Raw genomic sequence first — 17,088 nt, 5'->3', positions numbered from 1 at the left:
AGTAATTGTTTAATACAAGGTTAGAGACTTTCTTACAAATACCTTAAATGTGGGGAAGTCTACTTCCTAGTCTTAGCAAATTATTGAAAAAGTCCTAATTTAACATTGGAAAACAACTACTCTCATATGAAATAAAATTTCATAAGATGGATTGTGCACAACATTAGAGATAGTCAACCTAAAAGTACCAAATATTAAAGGTTTGACTGGAGAGTAAGTTGATCATCGAGGGAAATGAGGCTAAAGCCAACATAACTAATGAATCAGCCGGGCAGAAACCTAACTTAGTTGATTGGAAATCCCACGGTCTAAGTTCAATGGGCAAACTGGTTGGACATAATTCAAAGAAGTTAACACACTATATACCTCATTCCTATGATGGAAGTTGTTTGCAGAAGTTTTAGGGTGTATATTTATACTTAATGACAATGATATCTTATAAATAAGAGGAATAACGTAGATTATTTTTAATCAATGGTCACCTATGTGAGAGTAGAAAAGGGCCGCTTCTATGAGAATGAGATGACTAAATTCTCTAAAGCTCTCATGATTCCGGGATTTGTTCAGGACCCAAATGAACACAACCGTATGAACCATAATATATTAAGATAAGAGATGTGTGTCCCTTATTGTCGCAATTTACTGTTGCGGTGAACAGTTCAAGATCTTCCACATCTACTGCATCACAAAGTAAACCCGATAAGTATTCATTAGGGTAGGTTCAAGTCCAAAAAACATCTCTCCCGATGCATCTGCTTGTACTCTCAAATTCTTCTAATTTTTCATTCATGTGGGGGATTGTTGGAAATGATATATTATAATATTTAATTAAAAAAATTATGAATGAAAAATAAGAGTTAGTTAAGTGTTAAAAGTCATGTATCAAAGGGTGCCGCAAGGGGAGTCATCCCTTTTAGTAATGTATCTATTAAGGGGTATTACTTAATTACCTAAAACCTAAAAGATACATCTCTTCGGCAAACAGTATATTGGGTTCTATAAATACTCAAGAACTATTGTCTTTAAAAAATAGAATTAAGAAAAGAGTTTTCTCCAATGTTTAGTTAAAATCCGAGTCGTGTTTTAAAAGTATGAAATATGTATAAAGTTTGCCAGAGTTCTAGGATTGAAGTGTGTTGACTTCAGATTATAGATTATTGAATCATGGGTGATGAACGTCTATCAAACTACAAGTATGAGCGAAATTCTGTTTTTAGGAATACATTTATGCAAGCCTCAATCTCCAAGTTTGTCAGTCTTTCTTACTTTCTCTCTAGTTGTTTATATTAATCTTGTATAGATGTTGTGTTTTTCTTTATGAGTATTATTATTAGAATTCTTTTATATTTCTTAAATTGTTTTTTTCTAATATCGCTCCTACATAAAGATTATTCTGATTACATATATATATTGATTTAATTTTTATTACGAGATAAGATATGAGGCATATACAACAACAAAAAGAGGAGTGAAGGGGATTTTTTTTATTTCAACCAAACCAAATCAATAACAAAGCACTAGTAACGAAAAATTTAAATCTTAATCATAATAAGCTCGCTTCCATGCTCATGTCCCGTCATAACACATAGAAATCGACATGAATCGAATTCGAAAATGAATACAAAAGGAAATTCCGTAACTGCTTAAATAGAAGAAGCCTTTCAGTAATACAAAATCTGTTGGTGCTACTTGGAGCCAAGTCTGTAATGAAATCTCTTTGCTCATCCTATCAGCAATTCCAGGGAACATAGTGGAGCCTCCACTGAGGACAATATTTCCCTACAGATTCTTCCTAATATCAACACCACACTTCATGATAACCCCCCCAAAAAAAAAAAAAAAAAAAAAAAAAAAAAAAAAAGAGGAAAAATTAGGTTCTCATCCTTCCTTTTACTACTCCATTGATTAAAATCCTATTCATTTTCAATTTTTGATCAAGGTCCTTGGTATTATTAAATCATTAATTATTTCAATAATAAAATATTTTTTATTTCTAAATATATTCATTTAATGTTAAAAATGTTACAATTAGTATATTTATATTTATGACTAAATTTTTTATCATATATTTTTAGTTTTAGTTTGTATCCATTTTTAATTTGTAATTTTTTTTTAATTTGTACCAATTTCTTTTCAATTTTAATTTGTACTCATATATTAATTTCTTTTTGTGCCCATATTTTTTAAAGCTTATTTGTATTTGTACCCATATATTTTTTTATTTGTACTTTTTATTTTGCTAAATGTACCCATGCTAATTATATGTACCCATTCATGTAAAACTTTTTAATCTTAAAATGTACTCATTCTTAAATATAAAAATTTGTTATATGTAAAATGTACCATTTTTTTTAATATAAAATCTATTCAATTTTTTTCTAATCCATTTTTTAACTTATATGGGTACATTCTTTTTTCTTTGGTTTTAAAATGTATCCATGTCAAGTTTAACCAAAGAAATTTACTAATGTTATTAAGCCTAATATCTTTTTTTTTTGTGATTTTGAAGAATGTACCCATGTTTTGATTTTTTTGGTTAATTTTGATAAATGTACCCATGTTCACACACACACACAATAGTAGATTATATTTTAATATTTTTAATCCCACAAATTATGGTTTTTTTATTTAAAATCTCATTTATATAAACAACTAAAATTTCTAATTTTTAATTTAAAAAAAATAGTAGCATACATAGAAATAAATTATCACATTAATTTCAGGGATCTCAATAAAAAAATTAAAAACTAATAAGGTTTCAATCAAAGAATATTCATGACTAAGGACCGCATCCAAAGTGTCCCAAAAGAAAAAAAAGAAAAAAAGAAAGAAAGAGTTTTTAACCCTTCTGATAAAATGAACGGTTTGTCGGCTTCAACTGCATAGAATTGTCATTCTTTATGGTCACAGATACTGTCTAGGATAAAAAAAGGGCTTCAAATTTGCACGACTGGATCAACCTTGTTGCCCATATATTTGCTCGGTTTACAACTGTACTTAAAACTGCAGAAACTTCTTGTGAAAATATAAAACGAATAAATGACAAAGAAAAACTCAGGTAAAAATAAGTAAATAGGGTGTGGAGTTTTGTACGAAATGTCTCCACTCAATTAGTAGCGGAACCAGCACTCAGCATAAATTTTGCCAATTGCAACCAGTGCTAATGCAACTTCTCCAAAGAGTTTGTCATTTGTCGTCTCTGTAAATGCATTTCAATCCAGTTTGCATAAGCTGCTGGGGTATCTTTAATTGCCAATTGCAACCAGTGCTGATGCAACTTCTTCTGTTCTTCTGCCACAAAGACTTCATATGGTTGTACATCAAAGCTTATCAATGTTACCTAATATCCGGTTGAGAGACCTGGACTGAATGCTTTTGCTAGATTGCTTCAGGCTCTTAACAATTTCGCACTGCTTCTTGCTAATCTTAACATATGACATGTATTTAGCACCATCGCTACTGTAAATCCATACTTAAACTGACAAGTATCCATACTCAACCATGCTACTTGCTCACTAAACTGACAGGTATTCAGAACTTAAATCCATACTCAAGAACGGTGCAATTTCATATTCGTCAATCAACTTCCCAAAGAATTTCAGCCCCTCAAATTGATTTCACACATCACTTTTGCAGATACAATCTTCCAAAGACAGAATGTTCTCCAATATTTCTTTCAACATACTCAGCAAGATTATGGAACCAATTTGTATGCAGAAGCCTTTGTTTCTAATATAATACAGAATCAAAGAATAGCCTTTTATAAAGTTGTAACACACCCTCATGCCGGTTATAACAATTCCTTGGGGGATTACCCTTCGTGGGATTTCATCATCTTCATTTAACATTGGCATCAACCTTTAAAACAGAAAACTAACAAACTATAGTATGACATCGGCCTTAACTATAGTACCACGGGATCACCCTTTGTGGATTTTACCAAAAAACAACTTAACAATGGCATTGGCCTTCACAATTTCAACAAAATAAAAAATAAAAAATCAACATCTATGTAGGATTACCCTTCGTGGGATTTACCTACTCGCATCATGGAATTACCCTTCGTGGGATTTACCATTTAGCAACTTCTTCTACCCTTCGTGGGATTTACCTATTCACATCACGGAATTATCCTTCGTGAGATTTACCCTTAACAACTTCTTCAAACTTCATCGTATAACCGGACTTACTGTAGATTCATGCTAACAACTGAGTTGGTTAGATTCGACATTAAAGGTTGAGATAAGGGAAAATTACTGCACAAACTCCTCAACAGAATTGCAGAAAATCAGTGAAGCAGAGAGAGAACTGGACAACACCATACAAATCACACAATCCAGCAATGACCAATATTCTTGAATCCGAATATCCCAAATATCACAAACATTGATCTTGAAATGAAGAATCTTGAAAGCAAATATCACAAACAACTGGAAGAACCCAAAAAATGAATAACTCCATATCAACTGAATGACTCCACATATCAACAATTTTCATAGGCAAGAAACATATAGGGCTTTGTGCGTCAACAATTTTCCAAACAATTCAACACTTTTCAACAACTACAGAGACTGGGATGATGGCTCTTGGGTCCCTCCTTTTCAAGAAGAGAATAGTTCGTCTGGGATGGTGGTGAAATCTAGAAAGTTAATATTGAAATTTAAGTGAGGCAAAAAACCATTAGGAGAAAGCTTTGAAAACGGGACTGTGGTGGAGGTCAGCATCGACGAGGAAGGCTACAAGGATGCTTGGTACACTGCTAAAATAATTGATCATGTAGGAAATAACAAGTATCAAGTGGAATACCTGTACCTGATTTCACGATTGTCTGCAAGATTCAAACAGCACCACCATTGTTGAAACTCAAGATAAAGAACTAGCGAAGAAGAAAGAATCTCTAGCACCGACAAACACCACTATCTCCAACAGCTCCGATTTGAAACAAACTTTGCACCGATCTTCACATGAAAATTCTGAGCTGGGCAATTCGTCAAACACCTGGACTACACCCATATCTGATCTTTCTTCCATACCAGAGAACACAGTAGAGATCAAAGAATTCACTGATCCATTCCTTCAAACAGTTGGAGTGCACAGAATCATAACCTGAAGAGCTCCCAAGATTTGCACACTTGAACGTTCAACCAGGGCAAGAACTTCCACCAATTTCCATTTCTCCAAACATTCCAAGAGTCACAAAAAATCAAACCCAAAAAGAGAGAGAGATTCCTATCTTTAGGTAAATCTTCAGCAATAGTGATAACCGAGTTGATTGATAGGACCCATTCCGTAGGAATGGAGAAGAAAAGGAAAATGCAAGGAAAGTAAGAAATAAAATAACAAGTTTTTTCGTTCATACCTTTCCCAAATGGTGAAAGGAGGCTTATATACAACCCTAGCAGAGGAGTGCCCAGATGGGAACACATCTATATCCTCAGAACCGTTGGATGAAGCCAACTACTACAAAGATAAGACAAAATACCATAAATATATCAACTCAATAACTAGGATCCTAACATTCCCTCCCCCTTAAAAGAAGGCATGTCCTCATGTCGTCAAGTTGGCATGTAGAGGCTTGCGTTGCTTGTTCACCCAAGCCTTGGAGTTCCAAAAAAGTATCATGAAAGATGCCTCCAAAACCAGCGCAATGTGAATCTCCCAACATACCATAAGAAAATTGGTTTCCAAACAGATTTTGAACCAAGCCGGCCAAGTTGTGCTTCTACCATGCATGATCTCTGTAGAAGTGCAAGAGCTATGAAGCACACATCTCGTAAAATGGTATTCAACCTCTCCCTTGGTTTGACGAAAGCTGAAAGCCCAAAAAAAAACCATGGTTGGCAAAGGATAGAGAAGATAACAGAGGAGTACCAATTCAATCCTAGCAAACTTGACCTTAGTTGCCGGATATGTAGCCGCATATACCCTTAGTGAAAATGCTAAATTCCCAAATCTTCTAGCATTCCACAAGCACACTAGCTTCCAAAAATCCAGAAAAGTGAAATAACCGAAGAACTTTGGCCTTAATGATCCTGATGCATATAATGGTACTGAACAAAGACCCAAAATGATCTTCAATTTATACCGTGATACATTCTGCAAGTAGGTATCATCAAATTTGGTGTTGATCGAATAATAATCTTGCATCCTCAGAGTAAGTAGCGATGCATCAGACAAATTGGCATCATCCACACAATATTGTATCAACTCGGCCAAATGTAACAGCTCTTTGACCATGAAGGAATGATCTGCAAACAAAATGGCACAAGTCTTGATAGTATGAACATTTCCAAAATGGCTCAAAACACCATACATCACAGTACAGGTTTGTTCAAAACTCTTGGCAGTCCAAAGTCCTAAAATGGCGTGGTTATATATAGTGTGGTCCAGCTGGACCCCAAAATGTCTCACCAGCGTGATAATTAGCTCAAAACACCATGTTCCTGTGTAAGACATAGCAGCCTTAAACATCCCAAGCAGACATAGTTTATAACTTGCTGATAGGCTTCAAAAAAGTATGTGCCATCGATGAACATAAGGGAAATAAGAGCTTAGAAAAGATATTGCCAGATTGAATTGGAGAAGAGCAGTAATCTCATTGTCATGAAAATTGAAGTAAGCAAGGCCTAAACTACCAAATTGCTCTGCATTCCAGATTGCTATGAAAATTTTCAATGCATTATCCATGAGCATAGGATGCTCAGTCGCATACGGAGACTGCAACGTGGGAAGGATGATCATCCAATAGAAGTTCTCAATCTCAACAAGATTAGGAGAAAAAGAAGAGCAACCAATCTGCTCAGTACCCACTGCTAGAGAAAGAACCATGGAAATCAACTTCTGAAAATGAAGAGAAAGTGACTCTGCCATGATTTGGAGAGGATCAGGTATGCGTCCACGGATAAGAACAGCAAACACTTCCTCTTCTTGTCTAAAATATCCATCTGTAGGCCATTTCAAGTTGGCAAATTTTTCCAAAAGCCTGATAATGGTTCTAGTAACACATGTGTTTTAATGGGAGACAAGTAGACAAACTGATGTCATAGTATCAATCATATGGCTAGATAAAGGAAAAGTGGAAATTACTTTAGTCAAGCCACTCATGAAAGGGTAAAAAATACCATTGGCTATCATAGTTAAATTATTGTGCCAAATTGTAGAACAAATAATGGAACCTCTACTAGTAAACTCCCACTTCGGTGCTTTCACAATCATCCTTAAAAAAGTATCCATAGAGCACGAACTCACCCATCCAAAAGTGCCAGTCAACAAGGTAGTGGGAGAAACCAAAATGGTCTCAGTATCACTCTGAACATTTCTAGTGAGGAAAGAATTCGTTAGGAACCACCAATTAGGACAATGAAGTGAGAATTCAGGGTACACCTTGTTCCCAATACCAAAGGATTCGAATGCATAAAGAAACACATCCATGGTACAATGTTCCCTAATTTCAACAAGCAGAAAGTCAGGAATCGATATAGTAATCTCCATCCAATGGTGCGGATCAAGTAAAAGGTTAGGCACATATGTTTGGGCCATTTCTCTCTTCAGCATTTTTTCAAACACAGCAAATATGTTTATGCGGCTCCCACAGGAATGAAACACAATCATTTCAACGGTCATATGGTGTGTAAGAAATTCCAAATGCAACTGTGCATTTTTCAGTGGAGAACACAATATGGGTACCTGACAACAGAGGGCCTTGTCGGGTTCCTTTGGTCGGGGGACCCGGTGAGCAATCTGAATAAAATCTTCCTTAGGACAGAGATCTTCAATCGTAGGAGTAGGGTTACCCAATGGTGGCATAACTCGACTGCCATTGCAATTAGTCTGAGAGCCACCCTTCCAGCGAGATGAGGTAACATCATTAATCAGCACGGTATTGACGAGACCATCAGTGCAACAGTAAGAGCGTAAAGTTGATCCTACAGAGAAGGAGGAGAAATTCGAAGAGTTCTTGGACTGTCGGTAGCCAAAGATCTCTGACTTAGGCTTTCTCTTCATCTCCACGGAAGAAATTGGTTGCAGGAAACACTTGATTTGCGTAGAAGCATGGCCAGAACGAGTCGTTGTGCGGGAACCCTCAATCGTTACGGAAGCACGTGTTCTGGACGGAGTCGTCATTGCTGTCAACGACGGAGATGTAGAAGGCAACGGTGGAACACGATGGTGTCTTAGCTGTGGTGGTGCAGATGATGGAATCTGCGATGGAAGATATGGTGTGGTTTGAAGATAGCCCATGGGCACTGAGGGCGAAGACCCAATTCCCGGCAAAATTGAGGGAATCAAAACGGTTGACAAGGAGCAAGTAAGGAGCCTTCGTAACTGACTCCAAGTGCGGAATGGAGGTCAGTGGTGTCGAGTATATAAGCGGCCTCTGGTAAGAGTTTGACGGCGTCGATTCAAGTGCACGGAAATGGTTCAATCCAAGCGTTGAATCCAAACCCTCCAATTGAGACTCTATCCCGTCTTCACCTTCCGTAGGTTGAGTTTGCAACCTGTCTTGGCAAACACACAGAGAAGACACGGATTCCGTAACCCGCTGAACCTGCTTGTCCAGACTCACATGATGAAGAATCGACTCGAGCGATGCCGTTGTGAACTCCAAGACGGCGGGTGTGGACGTCGTCGGCCCCTGTAAGTCTGGAGTTGGAATGGTCATGGACGAATTGGGAGGGGTTTAGTAGGCGTGGGTGAAATGGGGGTCGTGGATTGGGGGAGGGGGCGGTAGTGGTGGGAGGAATGTCGGTCAGAGTCAAATGGATGGAAAACAGAGCCGCTGGAGGACTGGGGTAAATATCTGGAGGTGGGGAAATGACAAACGGGGTGGGAAGAGGAGTGGAATGGCGGTGTGGTAGGAGAGGGGGACGAAGGACCAGCAGCGAAAAGGGTCCTCGACGGGTGGAAGGTAGCAATGGGCTGTGGCGGAGAAGTACTCCATGTAGGTTGAGGAAAGGTGGTGGGTTGGGTTTTTAGAGAATGGAGCTCCTCAAGACAAGTCTGTTGGAGTTGCTCCTGGTGAGCGGTGTGGATGGCCAGATCTGCGAGGTGGTGCTGTAGAGCATCTTGCCGTAGGTTCATCAGCGTGACCTTGGCACGCAAGTTTTGGATTTAAGTGATGATTTGCTGCTGCGGAAACTGCCTGTCTAGTGTCGCCTTTGAAACGTCGGTCACGGGCACCAATGCCGTGCGCTTGCCCATGGAAGCACACCTAGGCTCTGAATACCAGATGATAGGACCCATTCCGTAGGAATGGAGGAAGAACAGAAAAATGCAAGGAAAGTAAGAAAAAAAATAACAAGTCTTTTCATTATGCTTTTCCCAAATGGTGAAAGGAGGCTTATATACAACCCTAGCAGATGAGTGCCTAGATGGGAACACATCTATATCCTCAGAACCGTTGGATGAAGCCAACTACTACAAAGATAAGACAAAATACCATAAATATATAAACTCAATAACTAGGATCCTAACATTGATTGCCATCTCCAGTGAAGAGAGCTCAGCCTCATTGTACTGCTTTATGTACCTCTTAGCAAGATTAACGTAGAAGAAGAGCGGTGTCTTGGTGTTGGAGACCTAAATTATGTTCTTCTTCGACACCTCAACCGATTGCGGCGGTGGAGATGTGACTCTCTGCATTTTCTCTGCCGCCATTTTGCTCTGAAATTTTCTCCAACTTTCGATCGGGAACGGGGAGACTCATGAATTTGATCGGAAAGAAATCAACCCAGAAGTAAAAAGAACGATTGCGGAAGCACCCAGAAACTTATCCTAATGTTTAATGAAAATTTGGAAAGCAACTAAGCGAGAAACAAATGTAAAATAATGGGAAGTGGAACCACCAAAATCCATGGTGTGAGCCTGGTGGTTTTGATACCATGTTAACTACATTGTAATGTTTAGGAATTTAAGGGAAAATCAAGAAGAAAGGATGAACAGAGAAATATTAGAGAGAGAGAGAGAGAGAGAGTTTAGAGAGAGAAATAGTATTTGTATTAATTGACTAAATGAAGATTACACACACTGTTTTTATAAGAGAAATCCTAACTATTTTAACCAAATACTAACAACCTTACTAACTGTATTTCTAACTGTATTACACTTGTAGCCTTAATATCTCCACCCTCCATAAGAATATAGAGTGAGAAGAAAAAGAAATTTTGGTTATGAACTTATGGTGGGATCAATACATAAAACAAAAAGCACACCATATTACAAACTTTCTCATGCATTTTTAATTGCAGGAACTTGTAAAATAAGTAAACAGGGTGTGGAGTACAAAATGTATCCACTTAATTAGTAACGGAACCAGTCAGCATAAATTGTTTTATTTTGTAAGATTTCCGACGTGAGACTTTACATTCTTCCACGAGTCATCCCCTTAAGGCTACATCCACATTTTGGTAAACTGAAACAGAAACATTAGGTATATCTGTTGCATGCTAAGATGATTCCAAAAAGCACGGTTGAATTTGGAACTGGATAACAGATAGCTCGAAATTCATGTTCGTGAAGCACCGTTGTACTCTAAAAGCCAAGCCGAACACAAAGAGTTCGTCGTCTACAAGAATAGGACTCTCCATCCTCCATAAGAATATAAAGAGTGAGAAGAAAAAAAACTTTTTGTTATGAACTTATGGTAGGATCAATACATAAAACCAAAAGCACACCGTATTACAAACTTTCTCATGCATTTTTAAGAGCATGCATGTGCTCTACTAATACATATAGAACTGCAGTACACTACTATAACATTATGCAGCGCAGCTAAAGGCATCAACGCTTGTATGAACTATATGCGATTAATTTGATCGCTATCTGGCTGCACAGGCGCCTGGACAACCTGTGTCGCCACCTTTCTCCGGCAGCTCAACCCTCTCCCGACTTTCGAAGCTACTCTTACCACCAACTTTACAAGACTGGACACTATCTTAACTTTGACCTGGCCTCTCTTTGGAGGAAGCCTACATAAAGCCATTGGTGTGGACTTGAAGTAACACAAGAGTTAGGTAAGAACAGAAATTAAGAACCAATGTTTTGTTTCCAAGTACAAAGAAAATGGGAATGAGACAGCTTTTTAATGTTGGTGTGGGAGTATAAAATGTCATAGGACGTCGATAATAACAGGGGGTTGATTCTTACAATCGGTTAAATATCCGTTGTTACAGTTGATGCCAAGCAAGTGAAAAATAAGGACTTGGAACTTTGGATTAAAAAAACAGTTGACCAAATGTAAGGATACAGACAGTTGGGATGCTAGTGGTGAACTCTTGTTAGCACAAGGTGCCTTAGTCAAGCCTTGAGTAGGCTAATAGTCTCTCTTGTAGCAGACCAATAGATTGTTTGTTTTTAAGTTGTTACTAAGCCATTTGCTTGTGCCACAAGAAACTGGCCTTCTCTCAAAGTATTGTTATTTTGGAGGGGTTAAATCGATACTTAGGTTCTCTTTCTATGCCTTGAAGAAAAAGACTTTATCGTGTTAAATACCAAAAAACAAGGATCACAAACGGATCAAAGGAGACTTTGAACCAGTCAACAATCTTTGAGTAAAGGGAAATTCAAAAAAATAAAGCACAATACATAAACAAAGGAATATACTAGCAAATGTTCAAGAACATTAATAACATAAGTAATAAACAAAGCATAATGACAATAACAAGAAAATAAATGACAAATACAAGCCATCATGTAAGTTTTCAACCTATTCGGGCAAGTTTCCAAGCCTGTTGGGCAAGTTCGTGCAGTTGCGGACCATGTATTATTGAGGGGGTTCTACAAAGGGAATCGATACTACAAAAGGGAAGTAGTAGAACTATAGATACAAAGGAATGTCTGAGATACAAAAGGAATAATTGAAAAGTAGGTTGCAGAGCTTTTAGAAATCTTTGTGGCTTGAGTTGATCATTGTCCCTTTCTCTAATCCTTCTGTTGTCTTTTATAGAAGCTTTCTTCTTCTAGAATTAAGCTTTCCTAACTCAGTTCATTCTCTTTCATCCAAGTTGGTGATGTGACATTTGTTAGAGGATGAGCTCCCTCCCACTTGGATACTCGAGCTTTGATTCTCTCGAATTTACATATCTTGCCACAGTAGAGCACTTTTCTTTGAGAAACTCGGCTGAGTAAGCTTTCTTTCTATGTGAACGATGGTGAGCTTGCCACCCAAACATGCCACTTCTAAAGTACTCTTGAATCTTGGGCCAGCCACTATTCATTTATGCTAAAATAAATACCCAAAATCACAAGTATGAGTTAATTATGATCCAAACACAAACAATTACATACAGTTAAAAATGAAATGAATTAATCCTATGTTTTGGAGGTTTTTTTTTTTGAACAAATGATATTTTCTACACTAAGGGGGAGGGGGAAGGCTCAGCCTCATAATGGTTAGAGATAATGTGATTCTTGAACCTAAGACCACTCACTTACAAGTGAAGAGAAATAACACTAGACCATAGTACTAAGTGACTATTTTAGAGTTAAATATGAAGATTAAAGATTTAGTTTTGTTTTATATAAATCCAAAATAAGTCTGCTTGATAAATTAGAAAATGAAGCAACTCCAAAACTCCAACTATATAAAATGCCAACCAACCACATAAATTCCACTTCCATTCTCCTCCTTCAAGATTTTTCCTTTTGTCTCCCCACCTTTGCAAAATTACACCAATATTTTTCTAGTTGACAAAATTGAATTATGGGGAATTGCTGGACATCAACTGATCCTCATCCCAACATATACATACCTTCAACTCCAGGTACAGTTTGCTCCAACATTATACCACATTAAACAATAAAGGGCCATTAAAATTTGAGTAAACTGCCGATTTCTCCCTTGAGCTTTCACTTAACTTCCTATTTTTACCCTAAACTTTTTAATTGAAAAATTAAGGACTTAAACTAATTTTTTTAGCCGAGTTCTTCCCTACCGTTAGTTTTTTTATAAATTTTATCCAAATTGACGTTAACTCTTATCACATGCACACAACGTGACTCTCCCTTGAGGGTAAAAGAGTCACTTTGCTAGACCTTTAGACACAAAAGCTACATAATCACACAGATTTGCGCAAGTTGACATTTGAGAAACATAAGGCTTTCAATTATTTTAAAGAGTGAAGCAACCGAACTACCCTCACATATTGTGCACATGCTTCCATTTAACAGAAATTCGGATGGAATGTATGGAAGACTAAGAACTGGGGGAAATCGGCCAAAATAATTAGTTTGAGTACCTAATTTTCCAATTAAAAAGTTTAGGGAGGGAATTGAAAGTTAAGTGAAAGTTTAGGGTAGAAATCGACATTTTACTCTTAAAATTGTAAAAAATTTATCTCAGTCCTTCAAGTAGCGTGGTCTTACATGGTTTGTTTCCTTTTGAAGCAATGTCATCAAGCTCAAAAATCACAGGACCGATCCCAGTTCTTAATCTTGTGATACTTTGGGTCGGCTTTTACCGGTCTTGTGATTTTAACGTTTGTGGTTTCGTATTTTATCTACTACCGCTTCTCTAAATGAATCTCAAATGCAGAGCGAAAAAAATTGCCAGATTGTTCAATTAAGAATGTTGAAGTTGTCAATGAATTTTGTACTAATAGTTGAATTTATTTTATTCGGATTGCTTATAAATGAACTTGTACTATGTTTCATTAATTTTAGTTAACACTGTCAAGTCTTGTATTCCCAAATCACGGTACAAAACAAAGAGTAGTGAAGGGGAATTTTGATTTCAACCAAACCAAATCAGTAACAATACATAGTTTCTCTACAACAAAACACTAGGAATGAAAAAATTGAATCTTAATCATAATTTGCTCGCCTCCATGCTCATGTCCCGTCATAACCAACATAGAGAAATCGACATGAATGAAATTCGAAAATGAATACAAAAAGAAATTCCGCAACCACTTAAATTGAAGAATCCTTTATGTAATACAAAATTTGTTACGTGTAAATTCTTTGTTCCCCGCTAGCTTTGTTTACGCGATTAGAAGCATTTCCTGTGAACAATTGAGGGGCCGACTCATCGTACTCTGCCTTTGCAATCCACAACTGTACTCAGAAATAGAAATAACTTTGAGTATGAAATTCTATGAATACGTTACCTCCAGAATGAATTGACATTGTCACATAAGCATTTTGACAAACAAGAGAAAGAACAGGAGAGGTGTTTTAGCTGTTTTTGGTTGAAAAGATGCACACATACACGACACGTTACCTGTTGGAAAGTGCTGAGGGATGCTAAAATGGAGCCTCCGATCCAGACACTGTAATTCGTCTCTGGTGGTGCTACGACCTTAATCTTCATGTTACTTGGAGCCAAGACTGTACTCTCTTTGCTCATCCTGTCAGAAATTCCAGGGAATATAGTGGAGCCTCCACTGAGGACAATATTTCCATACAGATCCTTCCTAATATCAACATCACACTTCATGATAGAGTGGTATGTGGTTTCGTGGATACCGGCAGCTTCCATTCCAATCATGGATGGCTGGAAGAGGACTTTAGGGCAGCGGAATCTTTCAGCTCCAATAGTGATTACCTGTCCATCAGGTAGCTCGTAACTCTTCTACACAGATGAACTGGTCTTTGATGTCTCTAGCTCTTGTTCATAGTCAAGAGCAATGTGAAGTCAGTATAACACCCCGTAACTTGATTGGCTGGGTCTGGTTTAAAGAAACAAGGTTCAGCAAGTTTTATTGTTCTTCAACATTTTTCTTACATTGGGTTGTTTTCTTCCAGCCTTTCTTTTGTCGAAATTGATTTCTTTCCATAAAAGTATGCACCCTAGGCAAATCTATGGGAAAGTTTTAGACTTTTTTTTCGAGGTTCATAAGTTGGAGTCTGTATACACCCAAAAGCTGTGCAATGGATTTCGATTTAATAAATCCGTTCTTGTCACGGCTTTTCAATTTCTGCAAAGTGTTTTAAGAATGTGGAGCTACCGAAGTACTGCAACACTTAATCCTCCTCTTTGATGAGTTTTTGCTTTATGAACAAGTTGCTGGAAAACCAGTGGTGTGGTTCTTGTTAGTGTAAATTGGAATTTAGCTCAGTAGATATTTTGGAAGAAGAAGAAGAATCGAAGAGAGATGAGTGCATAAGAGAGAGGAAAATGGTTGCTTCTTTCTCTCTGCAAGTCACAGAGGAAATATTCTTCTCGTTGATTACTTCTCTCACTCCCACACACAAGTCGTGTAAGGAGAATAATACCATTAGAAAAACTTAGTTGGATCACTCTCTCTCTCTAGAAGCTAATCTCAGCCACTCATCTAGCTAATAACTAGGATCATTACACATGGCACTCATGGCCTTACATATTAGAGCCTTACACTGGGTAATCTTAAACATAAGTGAATACACAATTAAACACATGGCTAATTCACTAAACTCTAATCAGCTCATTGCTTATAATTCAACAGTTCTGAAGTGCAGAATTCTGAAGCTATCTGGTTTTAGAATGCAAGCCATTATTTCGAAATCTTTCAATTTGTTGTGTTCTGGTTTGCTTTATCAGAAATAATGATTACTTGGGTTTCAAGTTATGGCATCTTCATCGTAAACTTTGTTGTCTACCATCATTCGGTAAACATATCACTATCAGATTTGCTCAAAATTAATTGTAATAACGACCATTGCCACCATGGTTCTGTTGGCAGCTCAAAGTTGCTGAGTCGAGGCCTTGCTAGTGGGATAAATGCTTCTCTATCTGATGTCAATACCGCTCTTTGTATCTCTCGTCACAAAGAGCGAGCCAGTGACACTGAAGCAGTGCGGCTTCTCTCGACAATCAGGCATAAAGTAAATGAGTCTTATCTCAGGCCATGCCATAAAAACAGCAACAAAGATTCCAAATGCTAATAAGAAATTGGAATCTTTTTATGCACTAAATTTGCATCATGCAATCCGAAGGCCCGAGTTTCGATTGTCGATTCTCCACTGTGACTTATAATAAAAATAAAATGTTTCATCATACATGGAAACAAGCAGAAGTTGGAAGCAAAAGCAGCAGACAAAACGGCAGAAAATTGGAATTCGAATATTAATTAAGGTTGGGCAATATTATTCCTAAATAGAATTCCTACTACTTTGTCTGATTTTATAAATCGTTTTCCAACTGGATTTGGGAAACATTTTCCGTTTCGGACACTAACTATACCTTTTCTATATATACGCATGCTCGGGCATTACTGCCTTTCATCTAAATTTGTCTACGTGCATACTCCTTGCTTGTTTATTGTTTACTGTTTTAGTCATGGCTCTAAGAAACACTGTTGCCGTGAGTTTCATCATCACGATGATTTGCTTTGGTGCTTGTTCCGCTACCGTTTATACGGTTGGCGGCGATTTGGAAGGGTGGACCGACAGTGGCGCGGTTGATTACAACGAGTGGGCTTCATCGAAAAAATTCTATGTGGGTGACGAGTTCATATTTAATTACAAACATGAATATGATTTTGTGATGATAGTCACCCAAGCAGATTATGACTATTGCATTCCTTCACTTCCCCTATCTCATTACGGTACCTTTACCGCCTTAACATTTGATATACCCGGCACCTACTATGTTATTTGCGGTGAACCTGGTCACTGCAAAGCCGGCCAAAAGATTAAAATCAAGATCAATGCCCTCGAAATAGAAGATCCAGTCATTAGTCCAAGCCCATCTCCTTCTCCATCCTCACCAGCAGGTTCTCCTTCGAAGGCAATGTCACCAAGCTCAAAAATCACACGACCGCTTCCGGTTCTTGATCTTGTGATGTTTGGTGCAGCTGCTACCGCCCTTCTTATGTTGGCGGCTTGGGTTTCGCATTGTATCTACCGCCGTTTAAATGAATCCATATTCCAAGCCGAAAAGAGTTCCCAAGTCGTTTAAATGTATTATTTATTTTATTCGGATTGATTGTAAATGAATTTGTACTTTCATTAGTTTTAATTGTTTTCCATATACTGTGGTTCTACTTACATATATGAAAAGATTATTCAGATTACATATAATATCTATTTGATTTTTGTTAAGATGAGACATATAGAACAACAAAAAGAGTAGTGAAGGGGATTTTTTATTTCAACCGAACCAAATCAGTA

At 37.4% G+C, this 17,088-nt stretch overlaps 2 protein-coding genes across 2 annotated transcripts; one reads left to right on the top strand and one right to left on the bottom strand.

Moving 5' to 3' along the window:
* Nucleotides 1-13,944: 13,944 nt before the first annotated feature.
* Nucleotides 13,945-14,485, bottom strand: LOC139191124 (actin-like). Its single transcript, XM_070811675.1, has 2 exons — nt 14,219-14,485; nt 13,945-14,052 (listed from the first exon to the last, which is right to left on the bottom strand). Exons 1-2 carry the CDS (start codon nt 14,483-14,485, stop codon nt 13,945-13,947), a joined length of 375 nt encoding a protein of 124 aa, XP_070667776.1.
* Nucleotides 14,486-16,255: 1,770 nt separating this feature from the next.
* Nucleotides 16,256-16,876, top strand: LOC114820874 (blue copper protein-like). The gene has a single exon (XM_029092190.2). The coding sequence runs from the start codon at nt 16,256-16,258 to the stop codon at nt 16,874-16,876; it is 621 nt and encodes a 206-aa protein (XP_028948023.2).
* Nucleotides 16,877-17,088: the final 212 nt, after the last annotated feature.

The sequence above is a fragment of the Malus domestica genome, chromosome 14 (genome assembly GCF_042453785.1).
Source record: "Malus domestica chromosome 14, GDT2T_hap1".
Lineage (NCBI taxonomy): Eukaryota > Viridiplantae > Streptophyta > Magnoliopsida > Rosales > Rosaceae > Malus > Malus domestica.
This window is presented reverse-complemented; position numbering and strand designations above follow the sequence as displayed.